This window comes from Sorex araneus, chromosome 4, assembly GCF_027595985.1.
Source record: "Sorex araneus isolate mSorAra2 chromosome 4, mSorAra2.pri, whole genome shotgun sequence".
NCBI classification, from domain to species: Eukaryota; Metazoa; Chordata; class Mammalia; order Eulipotyphla; family Soricidae; genus Sorex; species Sorex araneus.
The window spans coordinates 144,887,058-144,910,083 of record NC_073305.1 but is presented as its reverse complement, the minus strand read 5'-3'; the positions used below and the strand labels follow the sequence as shown (position 1 = coordinate 144,910,083).

The 23,026-nt window shown below is 38.0% G+C and overlaps 1 protein-coding gene across 12 annotated transcripts in view; it reads left to right on the top strand.

The window, feature by feature from the left end:
• The window catches only part of FAM184A (family with sequence similarity 184 member A), a 138,125-nt gene that overhangs the window by 84,701 nt on the left and 30,398 nt on the right, over positions 1-23,026 (top strand). For all 12 annotated transcript variants that reach the window (XR_008629751.1, XM_055134783.1, XM_055134778.1 and 9 more), the window contains 2 exons: positions 277-427; positions 20,634-20,846. Coding sequence is in view for 11 of the 12 variants with exons in the window: in XM_055134783.1 (XP_054990758.1) it covers positions 277-427; positions 20,634-20,846 (364 nt within the window). In the remaining variant the exon portion in view is untranslated. The remainder of the gene's footprint in view (positions 1-276; positions 428-20,633; positions 20,847-23,026) is intronic.

Here is a 23,026-nt window from a genome sequence, read left to right as displayed (position 1 = left end):
GAAAAAGAAGTTTTCTTTTCTACTTGAGTACAGATAACTTATTTGTGATTTACTCTGGACTTATTCTAGTTCCTATTCTGCCACTGATAAATTTCTCAATGATCTTAGGTAAATTACCAGTTTACCTTATAGTGCATAATTTTCAAATATTTAACTCTTAGTGTAAATTGACTTTTGAGGAGAATTCATTAAATGCTGAAAAAATTTTCAAACTATTCTACATTTATTGGGAGGAAGCATTCCCTTTACACAGTAAGTGCATTTGCTTTATTTTAGGCAAGAATGTTCTAAACTTCGTGAAGAGCTAAGGCTTCAACATGAAGAGGACAAGAAGGCGGCAATGTCTCAGCTTTTTCAGTTAAAAGAGAGAGAAAAAAATGTGGCCCGAGAGTCATGGCAAAAGAAAGTAGAAGATCTTCTAAACCAGGTAATTTGTAAAAAAATCTTGTTTCCATTTCCAAGGAAGATATGACATTGCCAATTGATTTACTCTAATTTTTAGTAGGACAAACTCAAAATATTTCAGATGCATAAAACAGGAAGACATTTATAAACATGATATACTGCTAAATAATTATTACATATGCAGTTCTAAATACTGAGAAGAATTTACAGGTTTTTAAAATATTTGAATACCACAGAATTTGAGTAGAAAAGCTCCCTACTTCTCAAAATATAAAACCTTTCTTTGAAGCCATTAGAGACCATTTATGCGTTGGACAGTAATATTGATTAAATGCATCCTGGTTGCTGAAAAACCACTTTTCAGAAATGAGCAATTTACTTCTCTCCAACTAGCAGGATGTTGCCTGTTACACTTCAAAGTGACAGAAAAGAAGGGTGTTGATATTCTTGAATCTCACATTAACGTGAGCATGATAATCTGTGTCATGCTTACTTTCCCCAAAGCATTTATAACTGTAATTAAAAGAATTTTGCACCATTTCACTCATTTATACAACTTCTAAATTCATGAATTCCTAGCATTCTCCTGCAAAACTGGTAATTAAATAGGGCTGACTGCATGAGTCACCAGTTGATAACGTAAATGCAGATGGTGGACAAGAAGCAACTCAATTATTTAGGGCTAGAAATCCACTATTACCTTTCTATTTGTGATCCTGATGAATTTCAAAGGAAAGCCTTGGCTTTCCGCAAGATAATTTGTTGCATAGGTACACGCATGCAGGTGTCTTTCAAGAGTACTTAGGGCCTGCCAATTTTTGTCAAGTTTTGCCAGCTTCCCAGAAAGAATTGCTTACAGCTTTCAAATTAGATTGATCATAAATAACAAGTTTACAAGGAATTAATTTTGCATAACTTGCAATATTACTCTGAAAAGGAAGTATACATCTGCATATGCATGTCTATATATATAGCATTTCCTTGTTATATCTTGAAGGTTTCAGATTTATTCACAAAAGCTTTATATGTATGTATGTAGGGATATAAGTATATGTTCATGTTAGTATTCTGATAGCATTGCTTACCTTATTACTTAGGAACAAAGACAGTCTACTGCGAAGAGTGGTGCTACTCTTCCGTGTTCTGTGCTTTGATTTAATTAGTTCAACTATATGGGAAAATGGAGGAAAATCTCTAAAAGTTTGTATTGTTTTCAATCAGAATGTGTGGAACCAGAGACAAACTGAGCACTTAAAGAATACTTACTATTTGGGGGTCTGGGGGCACACCTGGCAATGCTCAGGACTTGCTCCTGGCTCTGCACTCAGGAATCACTCCCACTGGTGCTGAAAGGCCCATTTGGGGTGCCAGGGATTGGACCTTGCGTTGCTGCATGCAAGACAACCTGCTACCTGTGTTAACTCTTCAGCCCCAAGGATTTACAATATCTTACCTATTTTCTATTACATCATTTTGTTCATTATTCATTATATCTTGTATAAATTATCAGATTCCATCCATGCTTCTTTGATACTCTTTTTCCTTCTTTTCTTTGTCTGTTTTGCATCTTTTATACCAGTGAAAATGTTTTGTTTCTTGTAGTTCTCTGTATCATTAAATACTGCATATTGGCTTTAAATTTTGCCAGATTCCCAGGAAGAATTACTAACAAGGTTTCAAAGCAGATAAGGAACTAATTGCCTCTGAATATTAACATTATTTTGTGATTTTTCATTTTATCAAGCCATTCCCCCTATTACAGTATCTCCCTTTATTGTCACTTCTGAAATATGTGGGTATACACACTATAGTAGATAAGAAAATAAAATTGCATTTTGGAATTATTTATGTCTGAAAAAAGTTCAGAAAGAAAATATCTGAACAGGATTCCACATAAAGTGAAAGAGTGTTAATTATCCAAGTTTTGCTCTTTTTCAGATATGAGATAACAAAAATTGTAGCACAATGATTATCTTTTTTTAATATAATATTATTATGAACAAGAACCATCTCTCTTGGCCTTTCAACTCTTGATATCTTGACGTTCAGTTAGATTCCTAGAGCATGTGTGCCGTGATGTGGCTCTTAACCCACACCATTTCATTCTCCTCATAGCTGCTGGCTTTATGCTTCCCTGTGTTTCTGTCTCTGCAGGTGGCCTCTCTCCCATTCTAACCCACCCACCCTCATATGCTGAGAGCAAACCTAGCTGGGGGAATGTGATATTTAAGGAATAAGAGAAGGGTATTAGAATTGAAACAGCTGGGGCTCAGACATGCACATATTATGGAAAGTATCATAGAATCTGCATTTTCTCATAACTTAAAGCAATCACGAGACTATTTTTTTTGTGTGTGAATTCCATAATACTTGGAGCCAAGAAAAAAAAGAATTTTTTTTTTTTTTCTTTATTTGGGGTCCACCCCAGTGATGCATAGGTGTGGGATGCTGGGGAATCAAATCCAGGTCAGCTGCATGCAAGGCAAGTGCCCTACCTGCTATCTCTCTGGCCCCTTGACTTTTTTTTTTTATTTTTGGGTCACACCTGGCAAGCACAGGGGTCACTCCTGGCTCATGCACTCAGGAATTACTCCTGGCACTGCTTGGGGGACCATATGGGATGCTGGGAATTGAACCCAGGTCGGCCGCGTGCAAGGCAAATGCCCTACCTGCTGTGCTATCACTCCAGCCCCAGGCCCCTTGACTTTTATGTGAAATTAAGCTGTAGAAATTAAAATTGACGATCTAATCTTGGTCTACCTACTAAAAATAAAGAATGGGTCTCAAAAAGTATGCAGTTTTTTATTTTCTTGAATCAGGTAATTTGTACTGTATCAGATTTCCAAAAACCTATTTTCATTTCATGTTCAAAGCAGTAATTTAATGTTTTAGTTTTTAGTTTGTTTCTATTCTGCTTTGTATCATTAAACCTTGGTCTAAAACCTATTATATTTCCTGTGTTAATTGATGTGCATATTTGAATTCTTTTGAAGTATAAAAATTATATTCTTTTTCAACCTTAAGGAAAGGGACTGTTATATGGCATCTTCTATGACCAGTTTCTGTTTGTGTTCTAAAGTGACATGTTTTTTTCTTGCACCCCTGCCAAGGCAGATTTTATTTTGGCCCAATTGGGTGACTTTATATTGAGACTCTTTTTCTGAACAGTGACTGAGAAATTTGGGAGACATAAAGATCATTCATAAATAGGATGATTTACATTTCATATTTTACATTTTGGTTTTGAGTCTCCATATTGAACTTTGGGGCTTCAAGATGATCTTGCTGGTTATAGCTATTTATTTGTCACAGTCCCCGCCCACCCCTCACCCCCTTAAATTTTCCATCTAATAGGAATAATATTTGTATGCAGTAGCCTACAGTGGCATTCACTATGCAGTTGATGGTCTGGAGAGTTTGTTCTTTGGAGAACTGGTGAGCTGGAAGAGCTCAGTGTAGGCCTTAATTCTAAGCATATTTTCTCAATTCCATATTCGGGAATATAGTGTGAGTGACTTACAGTCATCTGTGGTGGGTACTTTGACACCACTGATATCAGAAAATGCTAGAAATCAGAACTTTGTTTGTCAGAGTACTATTATACATTCACCGACCTATCATTGGGTAGAAGAGAAAGGGCAGAATGGCCAGTGTGAGTGGGAAACATTTTTCGAGGACAGCTTCTGTGAAACTCCTGAGGATTGTAAATAATTAACACAAATGTTTTTACTCATTCAACAAACATTTGATTAAATCTACTCTTACCTCAGACATTCTGAGGAATTTAGACAAACACGAGGTGGGCATGGTTGGGAAGAAATGACATTACGCAAAACTGTGACGTTCAGCATTAGGAATTCAGAGTTTGCTCAGTATGCTACAGTATTCTGTCCAAGACTTATGGATAGAGGAATATCTGACTGGAAATACTATTTTAGGAATTTGACTTAAATTAAGGCTGTGATATTTAAGTGAGGATGAAATGGCAACATCTCAACCAAAAACTGTACGTGTTTTTGAATTTGTATCTGAAACAGAATTCTTATAAATGACCCGTCTACCTCCTCCTAGACGCCCAGCCTTCTGTGTTGAAGATTCTTCCTTTTTTACACTGTGCAAGCCAATCCATCAGCCTTTTGTATTGCTCTACTTTCAACGGATCTTACTCTTTCTCATGCCTTCCTCTGCTACCATCCTAACCCAAGCTCCTTGCGTTTCTCTGCTGTGCTGCAACTGGAACCATATGTTCTTGCCTGCTGTTACTTTCTCCTGTTTACAAATTATGTCCCAACAAGCCAAAGTGCCACTCCTAAAATAGTAAGTTGGATCATTTCATCGTCCTGTTCCAAACCCTCCAGTAGCTTCCTGCCACTTACATAATATAATCCACTCTTACTGTGACCTACGTGCCTTATGGTTTGGACTCTCATGGCATTGTCAATGTCATCTCTGCCACTTGCTCCCTTCTCCCTTTCTTTATTAGTCATACTAGAAACTACAGTTCTTGGAACATATACATATTTATTAATATGGACTAATAAGTGAAGTTTCAATTTTATGCTTAAATCTTACTCTTTCAAAAGACATTTTTGCCACTTTACTTAAAATAGCATTCCCCAGGTAAGCAATGTTATTGGCCATGTGAGTGTTCAATAATCATATGAAAAGTGTTCATTGTCACTTATCAGGGAAATGCAAATTGAAACAGTGATTAGGTATCATCTCACACTAGTGAGAATAGCATATATCAAAACCACTGGAAGCAAGCAGTGTTGGCAGGAATGTGACTTAAAAAAGGAGCTCTCGGGCTGGAGCGATAGCACAGTGGGTAGGGCGTTTGCCTTGCATGTGGCTAACCCAGGTTTGATTCCCAGCATCCCATATGGTCCCCTGAGCACCACCAGGAGTAATTCCTGAGTGCAGAGCCAGGAGTAACCCCTGTGCATTGCTTGGTGTGACCCCCCCCCAAAAAAAAATTTAAAAACAACAGAAAAACCGAAAAGGAGCTCTCATTCACTGTTGTTGGGAATATTGTCTGATTCAGCATCTGTAGAAAATAATATGGAGATATCTCCAAAAATTATTAATTTAACTCCCATACAACCCAGCAATTTTACTTCTTGGCATCTATCCATAAAATGCAAAAATACAAATCTATTAAGATATATGAATGCCCACTGCCGTGCTTAATATAATAGTCAGGATATGGAAACAATCCAAATTTACTGTATCACTGTCATCCCATTGCTCATCGATTTGCTCGAGCGGGCACCAGTAACGTCTCCATTGTGAGACTTGTTGTCCAGTGACAAATGAATGGATTATAAAGTTGTGGCATAGTACAGAATGGAATACTATGCAGCATCAAAGCAAAAATAAAATCATGCAGTTTGCTGTAACTTGGATGGAACTGAGCAAAATAAGTGAGAGGGAGGCAGTTCCCAGATGATCCCATTCAATCTGTTATGTATAAAAGGAAAATAAAACCAGAGTTTAGACAAATACTAATTAAAAACAATAATCTATGGGTACTGGAACACAAACTGAGAACTCCAGACGAGTGGATAGTAGGTTCACTGGAGGTAGCACAGAAGCTTGGGGTGGTGTGTTGATGGTGATGAGGCACATCATAGTCATAAATGTCAGCATCATTTGTAAACACAGTACCTTAACTCTGCAATAAATAATAAAAGCAGCATCCTCCACCAACTTTGAATATGAGAGGGTGCAATAGTTATATGATAATAGAGTTATTTAAGGCTGTGTCTCTCTTAACTGTCAAGAATTATCTAACATGCAACCTTTCGGTATCAATACTGCATATCACAATGCCCTAAAAAAGGGGTAGGGGGAGAGACAGAGACAGAAACGGAGAGAGAGGAGAAGTATCTGCCATAGAGGCGGCTGAGGGGTGGGGCTGGGGGGTGATGGGAGGGAACCTGCGGAACACTAGTGCTGGGAAATGTATGCTGTGTATTGGAACACTGTATGACTAAAATCTAATCATAAACGGCTTTGTAAGGGTCTATATCACAGTGGTTCAATAAATAAATTAAATAAAATTTTAAAGAATTATCTAATATATTAACTTACTTCCACCTTAATATCACTTATACAGCTGCTGTCACTACTTTATTTAGCAGTTGTTAAGAACCTTTTGTTTTTGTATCAGAAAATTGTTTTAAAAATTTTTTAAACATTTTTTGACCTTTCACCCGCCCTTTGAACCAGTCTCAGACCCACCCTCTGACCCAGCCTCTGACCTTTCACCCACCCTTTGAACCACTCTCAGACCCCCACCTGCCTACTGACCTGCCCTTTGATCCGCCCTCAGAATCCTGTCTCTGTCCCACCCTCTGACCTGTCCTCTGACCCACCCTGTGACACCCCCTTAGACACGCCCTGTGGCCCACTCTATGACACGCCTCTGACTCACCCTGTGACACGCCCCCTAGACATGCCCATGACCTTGTGACACACCCTGTGACCCGCCTTTTCTCCCGCCCTTTGACCGCCCTTTGACCCAGCCAGTCTTTTGAATTAAACCTAAAATTGATTGAGTGAAATAATAACAGAGTTTCTAAGTAACATTTCTCTATGTGTTGTTTTTGCTAAGAATTCAAAATCTAGTATTTTTTCTCAAAGATGACTGAAAGGATTGGAAAGATAGCTCAGTAGGTATTCAGGAGACTTGTATTTGATCCTTGGCACCAGATGGGCTGCTGAAAATGTAGCGGTGCTTAGAAACTCTTTCCTCAGTGCTCAGAAAAAATTTTAAAGCCATGACTCACACTTGTAAGTATTAGCTATATGGGTTGCCTTTCTCTAGATAGTAATATATTTAAAATTAATATTAGAAAAGCTTTTTACCCTTGTTTTTAAGCCACACCTTTAAGTATCCAGGGCTTACTACTGGCTCTTTGCTCAGGTATCACCTCTGGCAGTACTCTGGGGATCATCTGATACAGTGCCAGGTCAGCTAAGTGCAAGGCAAATCCCCTCCCTGCTGTACCATCACTGCATCTTTGAAAAAAACATTTTTAATGTACTTTGAGAAATTCCAGTCTTGTATTTAAATATTGAATTATGCAATATTAAATTTTAGCTTGTATTAAAATGTAAAATTACTATTGCTTTATCTGAAGAATGCTAGAAATTTAATAGATGTGTTTCTTTTGACAGTAATGAGATTTTGTTTGATAATAATTTGACATCTGTTAAAACCATTGTGTCAAACCAATGATCATGATAATGTGTGTCTTCCCAGAGCTACAATGGGAGAAACAGAAGTAAAGAACTAATAGTGCGACTCAATTCATAGCAATCATGGTGTACATACTTGTGTGCTATGTGGATTTCAGATAGTCTGGGAACTTAAGGAAGGATTTTCTGAATGTGGGATCCTTTACCTTAGGTCTGGAATAGAAGCAGTTGTCAGGTCAAGAGGATAGAGAGCATTCTGAGCAGAAGGGGAAACCCTCAGGCATTTGTTCTGGGAAGGAGAGATCTAGGAGTCTGGAGAAGTTGCTCAGGGTTGGATCTTTTTTGACATATTGACTCTTTATCCAAAGAGTACTGGGAAGATATTAATCACAATTGTGCCACACACAAATACTATAATTTCAAAACTCTGATTACAGTGTAGAGAATAGAATAGAGTAAGACAAGATTGATACCACTCTGTGAATATTGCTTCCATCCTGACAGCCTTTCTTTTTCTCAGATTACTGTTTTCTGGATAAAGATTTACCAGCAGTATACTCATTAGTGTCTCTGAGAAGGTACACTTGTACCTGTAAGCTTCCATTGGCTTTTGTCAACAAGATTGTTGTATAATATATGTTTTTCCTAAAGACCTTCATTTGATTTAGAATTTTCTCTTTACTGCTTCACAAACTAGGCCAGAGGGAAGAAGTAATGTAGCAGAAATAGTTTTGGGGTTTTGTTTTTGTTTTTGTTTTTTTTACTACAAACCAGTAATAGAAGTGCCGGGATTAGGGAGCTGACTGAAGTGTTAGAGCACTATAGCATGCACAAGGCCCCGAGTTTGATCATACACCTCACATCCTCTTTTCCTCCAGGACTCTGGGCATGGTTGCTAGAGAATAAATTATATTATTTATTTAAAACACTTAATAAACATTAATTGACCATTTATTTCATGCTAGGACTTGGATATAAAATATGAAAAGAGGAGCCTCATTCTCCAAAACTCATAATTTAGTATATTTCAGAATTTATATATCAATACATTTTACAGATTGCAGAGGTATAAAATCTTGTGTCACTAACTAAACTGGTTCAGAACAATGAGGTAACTTCTACAGCATAGTTTCTCTATTTTTTTTGCTTTTTTTGGGGGGGGGGGAGTGGGCTCCATACCTGGTGGCGCTTAGGGCTTACTCATGACTCTGCTAAGGGATCACTTGCCCAGTAAGTTTGTTTTAAAATATCTAAGTTTCTTGCTAATTTTTGAGAAGAGTGAAAGGGTCTTAAGATATTCCTGGCTTCAGCTTATTGAGAACAATCAGAGATACTTCAATATAGAAGCTTGTGTTTCTGTTTTTTAATCCTCAAGGATGAATATAATCAAGACGTTCAGGTAACTAATAAAGTGAATGCTAACTTTAAAAGGTGAATAAGTGATGAAAAAATGGGAGATAAAAGATTGATTCACTTAATTAGAAATTTAGAGCTTTGTACATAAGAAACTCTGTTCCTATAGGCCAGAGAGATAGTACAGCGTGTAGGAAACTTACCTTTCACACACAGGTTTGGTCACAGCAACACATATTGTCCTCTGAGCAGATCCCTGGGTGCAGAACCAGGAGTAGGCCCTGAGCACATCCAAGTGTGTCTCCAAAACCAATTTTTTTAAAAAAAATTGACTATCTTTTAGATTATAAGTTTTATAAATCTTATAGATCTTGCTCTACTGGAATATTTGCCAAATGTTTTTTAATTCAGTATTCTTTCAAGCAGAGACTTTCCAGTGGATCTCATCCACTCTGGCAGCTTAAATAGCATCTACATTTCAATGACATTCAAAGTTAAATCTCTCTCTTTTCTTCTGGACATCATTATCACTTGGTAAGCTAATAGCATCTCAAATAGCACATCTGACTCAGAAGTATTGATCTCCACTTCAGATCCCTGTTGTTCAAAACAAAAACTGAAGATTGATTTTCATTTCTCTCTCTTTATCTTTCACATCAGTATCTCTAAAAGACATTCCAGCTCTGTCTACTTCCATCTCCTCAAGAATATACAGGCCTACTCACTTTTAATAGCCCTCCATCTAACCTCCCCAGTTTCACTTTTCTGAGAGCATTCAGTGTTCTTTTATGGTGTCATTCACATTGTGGCAGTCTTTGCTTAAAATTCTTTCATGGCATCTCATTGAATTAGGGCTCTTACTCTGATTTCTTTACTGCCTGATAAAACTTTTAGCCATCTAGGTACTGCAAGTGACTGTCTTCAGTTTCCTACCAGCCTCATGAAAATCCCCTTACCCACACCCCCAAAACACATACATAAATGTACACCCAGTCATATCTACCTTAGTTTTTGTTTTTGTTTTAGCCAACCTGGCAGGACTCAAGGCACACTCCTCGTTCTGTGCTCAGGGATCACCCCTGGTGGTACTCAGGAGTGGGATGCTGGGGATCCAACCTGGATTGGTTGCATACAAAAGAAGTGCTTTAACAGCTGTACTGTCTCTCCAGCCTCTACCTCAAGATTTAGTGCAACTGTTTACAATAGCCAAAATCTGGAAAAAACCTAAGTGCCCAAAAACAGATGACTGGTTAAAGAAACTTTGGTACATCTACACAATAGAATACTATGCAGCTGTTAGAAAAGATGAAGTCATGAAATTTGCATATAAGTGGATCAACATGGAAAGTATCATGTTAAGTGAAATGAGTCAGAAAGAGAGTGACAGACGTTGAAAGATTGCACTCATCTGTGGAATATTAAGTAACCGAATGGGAGACCAACACCCAAGAGTAGTAGAAATAAGGACCAGGAGGTCTGCTCCACGGCTTGGAAACTGACCTCACACACTGGAGGAAAAGGCAGCTGAGATAGAGAAGGGAACACCAAGTAAAGGATGTTGGGAGGACCTGTTCAGGTTGAAAGATGCGCACCAAAAGCAGACTATAGACCGAACACGGTGGCCACTCAACACCTCTGTTGCAAACCACAACACCCAAAAGGAGAGAGAACAAAAGGGAATGCCCTGCTGCAGAGGCGGGGTGGGGTGGTGGAGGATAGGGTGGGGGTGGTGGGAGGGATAATGGGAACATTGGTGGAGGAGAATAGGCACTGGTGGAGGGATGGGTAAACGATCTTTGTATGACTGAAATGTAAACACGAAAGTTCATAAGTTAGTAACTGTACCTCAGGGTGATTCAATAATCACTGTTATCACTGTAATCCCATCGATCATCGATCATCAATTTGCTCGAGTGGGCACCAGTAACATCTCCATTCGTCCTAGCCCTGAGATTTTAGCAGCCTCTCTTTACTCGTTCTTCCCAGCGGTGCCGCATTGGAGACTCTTTCAGGGTAAGGGGAATGAGACCCATCATTGTTACTGTATTTAGCATATTGAATATGCCATGGAGAGCTTGCCAGGCCTACTGTGTGGCAGGATGCTCTCGGTACCTTCCAGGTTCTCTGAGAGGGAGAAGTAAGCTTTAAGAGGTCACACGGCCTCGAATGTGGCCATGTACTTTCGGGAGTATTATTTTATAGTCTTTGGGACTTGGCCACTGATGGGATTACATAGCACCGGTGGCAGTCTGTGGGTGTGGCTGCCAAGCTCTACTGGAAGATGGGGGGGTCTCGGTGGAGGAGGCCCAGTCCCAATCCTAGCAGGCTTGGAGATCTCAGCCTCGGGTCCCGTACACCTGGGTTCCTCTGCTGGTTCCTTCCTGGGTGAGACTCGGCCAAATGTGTGGAGAGGGGCCTTGAGCAGGGCTATGGCTGGGTTCCAGAGGTCTTTTTCTGCTGGGGGTTCTGCTCGGGGTGGGGAGGGAAACTGAACCCCCTAATAAAACCCACTAATAAAAAAATCACGAATCACGAAATCCCATTCATCATCGAATTTCTCGAGCGGTCTCAGTAACCTCTTCATTTGTCCTATCTCTGAGATTTTAGAAGCCTCTCTCCACTTGGCCTTCCCAATGATGCCACATTGGAGGCTCTTTCAGGGTCAGGGAAATGAGATCCAGCTTGTTACTGGCTTTGGCATGTGGATATACCATGGGAAGCTTGCGAGGCTCTCCCATATGGGCAGGAAACTCTCAGTAGCTTGCTAATTTCTCCCAGAGGGAGAAAAAAAATTAAAATTAAAAAACATTAAAAAAAATAAACTTTGGTACATCTACACAATGGAATACCATGCAGCTGTTAGGAAAGATGAAGTCATTAAATTTGCTTATAAGTTTATGGTCATGGAGAGTATCATGCTAAGTGAAATGAGTCAGAAAGAGAGGGACAGAGATAGAATGCACTCATTTGTGGAATATAAAATAACATAATACGAGACTGACACCCAATACGAGACATAATACAAGAGTAGACACAAGGGACAGGAATATTGCTCCATAGTTGGAAGTCTGTCTCATGAGCTGAAGGAGAAGGCAGCTGAAATAGAGAAGGGATCACTAAGTCAACGATGGTTGGAGGGATCATTCGGGGTGGGAGTTGTGAGCCAAAAGTAGATAAAGGACCAAACTTGATAGCCTCTCAGTATCTGTATTGCAATCCATGATTTCCCAAAGTAGGGAGAGAGTATGGGAGAAATAGTCTGCTGTAGAGGCACGGGGAGGGTTGGGAGAGGGATGGGGGCATACTAGGGACACTGGTAATGGAAAATGTGCGCTGATGGAGGGTGTTTGATTATTGTATGACTGAAACTCAAACATGAAAGCTTTGTAACTGTATCTCACAGTGATTCAATTAAAAAATTAAAATAAAAAGGAAATTTGAAAGTAGAGTAAAAATAAAAGATTTAGTGCAAGCTGATAATTTGCTTCTACACTCTTTCCCTGAGACATTCTCCCCTCAAGATTATTTTACTTTTTAATTGGCTGCTTCCTTGATTCCCAGTTTAAATGTCAGTTCTTTCTAAAGATCTTTTACTACCACTCATTCACTATTAGTAACTCTTTTAAGCACAAATTTGTTGTGAACTTCCTATTTTGAAATGTATTTCTTGTCCTACTGTCTTGTTTAACTTATATCACTCTACATTTGTGATGTTTCTTGAATTAAAGTCATTCTCTAATAAATTTTTTTAACAACAAAATAACTCATTTCTTTACTAATCAGTAGTGATATCACCACCTAATAGCACTACTTGTGTCTTTGTTGATTATCATAGCTAAGTCTGTGTTGTAAGTCACCCAAGAAAACAGCTTAGGGACTTGTCTTTTATTTTAGATATTCCTATATCCAGCAATGATATATTGATAGAACTGAAAGAGGTAGTGATCTTATGAGTTTATATCTAGATACTGAATTATATTTGTTATAAATATAAATTATAGAATTTGTTATTTTTTAATTTTTTGAAAATGTTGAGCCAGACCCAGAATTGCTGGTTTACTCCTGACTCTGCAGTAAGGAATCTGTTCTGGCATTGCTGGGGGACTGTATATGGTGTCAGGAATCAAATCTGAGTCCCCCACGTGCAAGGCAAGCAGATTACTTACTGTACTATGTCTGTAGCTCCTAAACTTGAGAATTCTTAAGAGTTGAAATGCCATGATAGTATAGTTTATCAAGTTAGTACTGGATTTCTGAATAACATACAGATTTTTGTTTTATAATACCTTAAAGATTGAAAAATCTAATCCATAATTACATGGAATACATTTTAGGTTAACTTTTAATAGTTCTCTGAGAAAGGTAAAATAGATTTAAAAAATTGTACTTCAAAATCCCTCAGGGATCCAATAGATGTTATAAAGGTCAGTGTGCTTGTGTACCGTGCAACTATGGGCAGGGGATCCTAGTTTGAATCCTAGCATTGTGTGGTTCCTTAACACCAATCCAAGTGTAGCCCCTGAACTCAGAACCAGGAATGGCCCTGAGTATTGGGGCCCTTTCCCCCTATCCCCCACACAAATCCATCAGATTTTTATAACTTTATTGAATTCTGAAGAAGTTACTATGTGTCTCATATATAAAGAATATTGTATGGGGGCTGCAGAGATAGAACAGGGATTTAAGCACTTGCCTTACATGTGGGAGCCCTAGTTTAATCCCTAGCACTCTTTTTGCTAGACTAGGAGTGATATCTGAACGCAGAGTCAAACTGCCACTCCCTCTAAAGAAAAGAGTTGTGTATAAAAAGCAGATAAAGTAAAAAATAAAAATGGCTTGTATATATAAAAACATGACAAAAATCTAGACAGCTATAGAATAATCAAATAGAAAATCCTTTTCTCCAAATAAAAATCATATGATTTAATGAGATCCAGTACCCATTCTTGATAAAAACTCTCAATAAAATGAGATTTGAAGGAACTTTTCTCAGCATAGTTAAAGCCATTTACCACAAACCCACAACAAACTATACTCAGTGGGTAAAACTGAAAGAGTTCCCTCTAAAGTCAGGCACAAAATAAGGCTTCCCACCTTACCACCATTATTCAGTATCTTATTGAGAGTTCTTTCCATTGCAATTAGTCAAGAAAGAGATAGTTAGGACATCCAGATAGGGAAAGAATATGTCAAGCTCTCACTATTTATGGAAGACATGGTTCCTAATTAGAAAGCACTAAGTACTCTACGGAAAAGCTCTTAAAAACAATAGACTTATATAGAAAAGTGGCACTCATATAGAAAATCAACACAAAACCCCAAGGCTTTTCTGTACTTGTATCACTTGTAGTCCCATTGATCTTCGATTTGCTGGAGCGGGCGCCAGTAATGTCTCCATTTGTCCCTGTCGAGAGCTAGTGCAGCCCAATGATATCTCTGCTTGCTCCAGGAACAGGAAGAGCCTCAAATCGTTCATTCAGGGATTTGACGAAGAAATCTGACCATCTAGTTGGTGGGCGGCCACAAGGTCTTCTGACGTCCCGTGGAATCCAGTCGGTAACAGATCTAGTCCAGCGGTCATCTCTGAATGTCATTACATGACCAGCTGGTCATGTTTCTGTACTAAAAACAATAAAATTGAAGACAGAGAAATTTCAAAAAAAATCAAATTCACAACTGTGCCTCAGAAAGTTGGGTACTTAGGAGCAAAGTAACAAAAGTGGTGAAAGACCAATACAAAGAAAACTAGAAAACATTGCTTAAAAATAAAAAATAAAAGAGGCCGTGAACAAATGGAAACACATCCCCTGTTCATAGAACAAGAGGATTAACATGGTCAAGATGCCAATACTCCCTAAATTATGCAGATTCAGTGCAGTCCCTCCCTATAAGAATACCCATGGTCTATTGTTTCTAGGAGTTTTTTCGTAGAGTTTTTAGGATTTTTCTAAGTATAGTATCATGTCATCTGCAACTAGTGCTAGCTTGCCTTTTCTATCTGGGTGCCCTTGATATCTTTTTCTTGCCTTACTGCTATGGCAGGAACTTCCAGTGTTATATTGAATAGAAGTGGCTTAGAGTGGGCAACCTTGTCTTGTCCCTGATCTTAGAGGGAAGGCTTTTAGTTTCTTCCTAGTGAGAATAATACTTGCTGTGGGCTTGTGGTAAATGGCTTTGACTATACTGAGGAAAGCTCCTTCAATTCCCATTTCGTTGAGAGTGGTTTTTTTTTTTTGTCATGAACGGGTGCTGGATCTTGTCAGATGCTTTCTCTGCATCTATTGATATGATTATATGGTTTTGGTTTTTTCTTTAATTGCTATGTTACATTATGCTGATTGACTTGCAAGTATTAAACTATCCTTGCTGTTCAAGCCCGTGTTCTCCCTTGAGCATGTATTTCTTGCTATATTTCAGATACAGGTAGGGTATTACAAGCATCAAGATCAAAAAAGGGGGTCTGGAGTGATAGCACAGCTGGTAGGGCGTATGCCTTGCACGCGGCCGACCTGGGTTTGATTCCCAGCATCCCATATGGTCCCCTGAGTACCGCCAGGAGTAATTCCTGAGTGCAAAGCCAGGAGTAACCACTGTGCATCGCCAAGTGTGACCCAAAAAGCAAAAAAAAAAAAAAAAGATCAAAAAAGGAATTTACCTGCAAAGGATAGTCTACAGGACTCACTGCAGATCTATCTAATGAGACAGCTAGGTTTGAGAACCATAGATTACATTTACTCTCTCAAGAAATAACTTTGCTATGAGAACAAATATTTGTGTGCTTTATACATTCATTTCTGAACCAAGATTGTGATATTGGCAATGGGTATGGGAGGGAGCACCAACAATGCATGAACAACCAAAGGTGGTTTGTAGGTTGCTCATGGTTAATGATATGCCCCATATTCACATGTTAATCGCATTCAGTAACACAAATTAATGTTTCTGTTCCTATTTTGAGGGAGTTCTTCTACAAACACCGTTGGAGTTATAGAATTCTTGTAAAACTGATCTATAGGGAGTGTATTAATTTTAGTCTTTTAATGAAATTTTTATAAAAAATTGTGTTTGATACTTTCTTTTTCCAAAAAGACTAATTTATGTGGTAGAGTTTTGTTGTTATTGTTGTTGTTGTTGTTTTGTTGTTGTTCTTTAGTAACAGTTACTCCCATACAGTTTATTTTTAAAAATCATTGCTCTTCTTTTGAGAGGGGCCCACTCTTGCAGTACTGGGGGTTTCCCGTGCTATACCATATGGTATGCAGGAGGTCATGCTTTACTGGTGATTGAATCTGGGACTCTGTGTATTATAATCACGTGCTCTAGTCCGTTGAGCCATCTCCGAAACACCTTTCCCTTTAAATGAGGACTAGAGGAACTGGAGAGCTAGTACAAGCAGTTGGATGCTTGCTTTGCACTTGGCAGATTCAGGTGTGATTCCCATCACCCTGTGTGGCTCCCCAAGTATTATCAGGAGTGATTTTTGAGCTCAGAGCTAGGAGTGAGCCCTAACCACCACTAGGTAAAGGCCTCAAACCAAAAATAAAATAAAATAGGGTCATAGAGATAATACAAGGGTTACAGTGCTTTCCATGCATGCAGTGGATTCCAGTTCAATACTCTGTACCAAGCACTGTACTCAGTGACCCCTCAGTTCAGAGGTTGGTATGGCCCTCAAATCATAAATTAAATAGTTTGGAAATTATCTGGTACTTATTGATTAGTAGAAAATATTACCTAATTTATGTCTAAATTGCGACGAGGGTTGGAGGGAAGCCCAGTGTACTTCTGCATACAAAGCAAACAAAGAAATGTTTGCTTTGTATGCAGAAAGACCAGATTTAAACCCCAGCTTTGAATATTGTCCCCTGAGCACTGCCAAGACCAAAACCAGAGCACCAGTTAGTTGTGAAACGTTTCTGGTTATGACCCCAAAAAAGACAAAGAGTATGCTAAATTGTGCTAAGGATTTTTTTTACGTGAGAATTAATATTTCCCAAAGTTTGAATCCTCTATTTTTTTAAATTAACAAACTTTAAGAATTATGACAAATACTTGAAACAATAGCATATACTGTTTGATAAATCTGGCACAATCTGTTTTTCATTTAAGCAACAAATAACTATAATTTTGTAATAAAAGTCCAACCAGAGCCAGAGTGATAGTACAGCAGGTAGGGCAGTTTGCCTTGCATGTGGCCGACCTGGGTTCAATTCCCGGCATCTCATATGGTCTCGTAAGCACCTCCAGGAGCACAGAACTGGGAGTAACCCCTGAGAATTGCTGGGTATGACCCAAAAAGCAAATAAATAAATAAATAAAAGTCCAAACAAGTAGTCCAAACTACTTAAGTTTTGAGTTAATGAAGTTTCATATTAGCATGTATTTCATTAAAGTCTAATAAGCTCAAGTGCTTAAATTATAGCTAAAAACTATTAGTTGATTTTACATTGCTTTAGTCATTACTTTTGTCTTTTAAAGTGCTTGTGGTCTTCATGTTGAATAAAGACTGACTTCTAAAAAACTTTTAAGACCTGAATATTTTCAGTCTGCGGTAATGCAAATTATTATCTAAACACAATCCCAAAAAGGATTAAATGCAGCCAAAGTAACTATATAGTAAATATAGAAAAAAAAATAGCTGCTAATTTTGTTTTTCCTTTGAAGTGAAAAATCTTTCTTTTACCTCAGTCCTACAGAACCATTTTGTAAGAATTAAATAAAATAATGTGATTATGGGATGGAGCGATAGCACAGCAGGTAGGGCATTTGCCTTGCATGCCACTGACCCGGGTTCGATTCCTCCATTCCTTTCTGAGAGCCCGGCAAGCTACTGAGAGTATCCCGCCCACATGGCAGAGCCTGGGAAGCTATTTGTGGATATTTGATATGCCAAAAACAGTAACAACAAGTCTCACAATGGAGATATTACTGGTGCCCGCTCGAGCAAATCAATGAGCAATGGGATGACAGTGATACAATGATACAGTGAAAAATGAAATAGTTTTTACTGCATTATATATTAAAAAATTTCTGTATATAACTTGTAGTATAGCCTTGAGCATGAATCCAATGATCTTAGGTTGCTTTAATTTTATTTTGGTATGCTTTTATAGTTAAGAATACAAACACATAAGCTCATTGTATCAGTATTATAGTGTTCATATCTTTCCAAATATATTTTATATTTTCTTGACATACATATAAAAATTAAATATTCCAAAATGCAACATGCTAATCTGGAATTCCTTCAAGGTAAAATAACATACACTGCTGTGAACTGATTGGCTTCTTACTAACCAAAATGCACATTTCGCTGGAGGTGGACCCAGACCACTGCAGCCCATAGGGGACATTTGTGCAGTCGGACAGAACATGCTTTTTCTCTTTGGGTGGTCATAGGCAGTCTGATGACTAGAAAGAATGTTGGGTAGATTCTAGTACCCACTTTACCAAGGACCAACTAATCACTTTGACAGTATTTACATTACATATGGCACATAGTCTTTTCCCCATGAGTCCTATATTTCCTAGCAAGGTTTTGGTTTTTTTTGTGGGGAGCGGGTTCTTATCCAGCAATACTCAGGGTTACTCCTGGCTCTGCACTCAATAATTACTACAAAATGGTAGTACTCTGTGAACCATATGGGATGCCAGGGGTTGAAACTGATTGGCCGCAAATGCCCTACCTGTTGTGCTATCGTTCCGGTGCCCCCAGCAAGTTAAAACCAGAAGCAATCACTGTGTGTTCTCATGCTGAGGCTGGGTCTAGCATCCAGTATAAGAAGAGAGTGGGTGGTTCCTTCTCTGCTTCAAAAACCAGCCAGCTGAGAAGGCAATGGCTTATCCGGTGATATCAGTATTCACAAACACATTCATGTTGCCTTTTATTTTTTTAGTATTCTTTTTTCTTTCTGTGTTTTTCTGAATAGTAATTTATTTCATCCTGATTTTCTCTGCATAAGGTGGTGAGTATTGTCATGGTATGATTTGTCTTAGATCTTATGCTTGAGAAGTATGACCTAGCCATTCCTATGATATTCTCCTGCAGTCTCACACTTCACAGTTTCGTTCTCTGAGTTATGGGTGGTGCTTAGAGAATGAAATTCAGAGGTGAAATTGGGGAAGTTGCAGTTGCCTGGAGTGAGGGTTTTTGCAGTTCTACTTTAGCCCAGACATAAAATAACTCTAGACATAAAATAACCTCTGAAGTTTATGCTTGTGTCAAATTTAAGTAGATTTTTGTGTCGTTTTTAATAAGTAGGGCCACACCTTTGTAAGTTCATTAAAATAGACATAGCATCTGTGTCTGTTATATCATTGTTCAGCAGAGCTTGACTGTCTCCATAAAAGTATCTACTAACTTTTACAACCGATCCTTCTTTATAACTTTACTCAAAACTCCCACACTACTAGTCATCGACCTTACAGTCACTGTAGTGCATCACTCTGTCCTGGTGTTTTCCAGACATATTGCTTGTCTGACCTTTTCTGTCTTCTTATTTCTCTTCCTTATTTTGTATTACTGGTGATTCTCCACCCGTTCTTTTTCTTCCCCAAGTATCTCTCATTGTGAGATACGTGAGGCAGCCTGTACCTGCCTTTCATTCTAAAGAAGCTACTCCCGTTTTTAAAAATTCACTTAAAATTTACATTTTTCATTAGCTTTGTTGACTATGGCGCTGTTATACTTGAATATTAAAATAAAATTGAAAATTGCATTGAGGAATACTCTGACAAATTATTTTCATTTGGTTCTGCTAATTTTTTCCTAACCAGACTTACATAAAAATTATGATTGAGTTACCTAGTATCCAATTATAAATTTTCTGTATATAATACTAGAAATGGACTGACTGCTTTCATATGAATATATATATATACATTTGCTGGTGTGTCATATGCTTTTATTGTTAAAAAGTGCTTAACTGGTTTTTCAAAACATGCACAAACCGTGCAGATTATTAAGGGTGATGCTGGTTTTCATAATGACACATCAGTTTTTCCTAGTGAATAAAAAGCACCTGTCATTATTTTAATGATATATCTAGAGGATTGTGAGATATTTATGACATAGAGCTTGGGAATTTGCAAATCCTTTAAATTATGTAAATTTAAAAGCAATATATATAAAAATTCTAAATTACAAACTGATGAATTTACTGAAGAGTAGGTTTTTGTTGTTACTGCTTTTACGTTAAGATACTCCTAGGTAACAATGAATATATTCTACATGCCAAGAACTATTGAAAACAAACTAAGTTTTTCAGCCTCCTCACACAGCGTGGTGAGCTGTTGATACAGGTGGTAAATCTACAGTCTTCCTACTCATATTACTGCCTTGCAAACAAGCAGTTTAGCTTTTTGTACAATGTTCATTAAGTAACTGTGACTCAATAAATACATTAGCTGTCTTCTGCTTTCATTGCGTTTCTAAATGTGGGCTGCAATATTCTTTATCTACCCAACTTAATAACCAAAACATCTTTTTTAGTATAATTATTAAAATCATTTAAAAATTGTAATATGTAAGAATTAGATATTTATGATCTCTTATAAAACATTTTACATGGATACTCTTCTTTAAAGACAACTCTTTTACTACATTTAGTGCATTTGAAATGTTTTCTCCTTCACCTTGTCTTTATTCTTGGTTGTGTACCATTCTGTGACAGATTTCCCTGCTGAAGCAGAATCTGGACCTACAGCTTTCCCAGTCTCAGACTTCCTTGCAGCAGTTGCAAGCTCAGTTTACACAAGAACGACAACGACTTACACAAGAGCTTGAAAAATTAGAGGAACAGCATCAGCAGAGACATAAATCTTTAAAAGAAGCACATGTTCTTGCATTTCAGACTATGGAAGAAGAGAAGGAAAAGGAACAGAGAGTAAGTTTATATGTTTGAATATAATTCAGCAACCTAATAAAAATTTGCCTTTAACTTTTTCTCAGTGAAGCAAAATAATTTTTTTGAAGAAATTTACTTAGAGACATATGAGGGGAGATAAAGAGAGAGAGATACATGTTCAAGAGATAACACAAGGTTTTTCATAGATAATCAAGCAGAGAATGGCTTTTGGTAAAGGGTTATATACAATTTCTCCAGATTGTCTTGATGTGGAGTTCCCTGCATACATAAAAGTTAATCTAGTTAGGGGCCAGAATAATAGTACAGTGGGTAGAGTGCATGCCCTGGCACTCAGCTAACCTGGATTTTATCCCCAGTACCACAAATAGTCCCTCAAGCTCACCAGGAGTGATCCTTAAGCTTAGAGCCAGGAGTAAGTCTGAGCACTTCTGGGTATAATGCCAAAAAAAAGACACGCAAATATTCTTTCATATTCTTACCATGATTTTTTGTTTTTGGGGGAGGACCATGGCCAGTGATGCTCAGAGTTCACCCCTTTCTCCAAGCCCAAGGATCAACTCCTGGTAGGTCTGGGGTGGAGTAGGAGGTTACCAAAAAAAGTAGATAAATACTAGTTGTTGTAAATTATGAGTTAGAATGATAATGAAAGAAATCTACCTGATTTATAGTAAAGTGTCTTTCTCAAAATAGTTTGTTTAGCATTTATAGATTTTTTTATCTTTTTGGCATAGTTCATTCTCTTAACTTGAAATACTGTCTATACTGTTTCCCTCCTGTGATCTCTTCTTTTCTTAGCTTTATCAATATTTAGTTTGTTCTTTCCTGTTAGCATTTATGCTGTTCACATGAAAGGCTTCAGTTTACTTTTCCAACTAAGAGCTCTGGGAGCTTTTGCTTCTTTCACAAATGTAAGAGCAAAGCCTGATAACTGAAACTAGCCACAGAGGCTGGAGAGATAGTATAAGGGGTAGAACTACTTTGCCTTACATGTGACTGACCTAGTTTCCATCCCTGACACCCTATATGGTTACTCCCAGCTCTGCCAAGAGTGATCCCTGAGTGCAGAATGTGGCCCAGAAACCAAAATGAAAAAGAAAAGTCACCACAAAAATATTTGATATAATTGGAGCTATGTAATATTTTGTTTCTTTTTTCCTATTCAAGGTTTTTTATTTTTATTTTTTAAAGGTTTTTTATTTTAGTCTTCTTAATGGCCTCCTCTCATCTTTCTTAAGTTTGTACAGAAAAATAAAGTATTCATTAATTTTAGATTGTTTACACCTTATTGCAATTTTTAAATGATTTATATGAAAAATATGCTTTTCCTGTTTTTTTTTTTCATTTTTAATGAATCACCATGAGTTACAGTTACAGACTTACAAACTTTCATGATTACATTTTGGTCATACAATGATTGAGAACCAATCCCTCCGAACCATTGCCCATTCTCACCACCAATAACCAGTGTTCTCAGTATTCCTCAGAATGTGACCCCCACCCCCAACGCTGTGGCAAGCACATTCCCTTTCACTCTCTCTCTCCTTTTGGGTGTTATAGTTTGCAGTACGGGTACTCAGTGGTCATCGTGTTCAGTCCACAGTCTACTTTCAGCACACATCTCCCATCCTGAGAGAGTATATCTCAGCTGCTTTTTCCCATAGCATATAAAATTGGCTTTCAAGCAGTGGAGCCATCCTCCTGGCCCTTATCTCTACTATCATTGGGAGTTAGTCTCTCATTATGTTACTTTTATAATCCACAAGTGAGTGCAGTCATTCTGTTTGTCCTTCTCTCTCTGACTCATTTCACTTAGCATGATACTCTCCAAGTCAATTCACTTATATGGAAATTTCATGACTTCATCTTTCCTAACAGCTGCATAGTATTCCATTGTATAGATGTACCAAAGTTTTTTTAACCAGTCATCTGTTCGTGGACACTCGGGTTTTTTCCAGATTCTGCCTATTGTAAATAGTGCTGCAATAAACATACAGGTGCAGATATCATGTCTACTGTAATTTTTTGCATCTCGGGGATATGTTCCCAGAAGTGGTATTGCTGTGTCAAATGGGAGCTCAATTTCTAATTTTTTGAAAAACGTCTATACTGTTTTCCAAAAGGGCTGAACCAGTCGGCATTCCCACCAGCAGTGAAGGAGAGTCCCTCTCTCCCCACATCCATGCCAACACCGGTTGCTT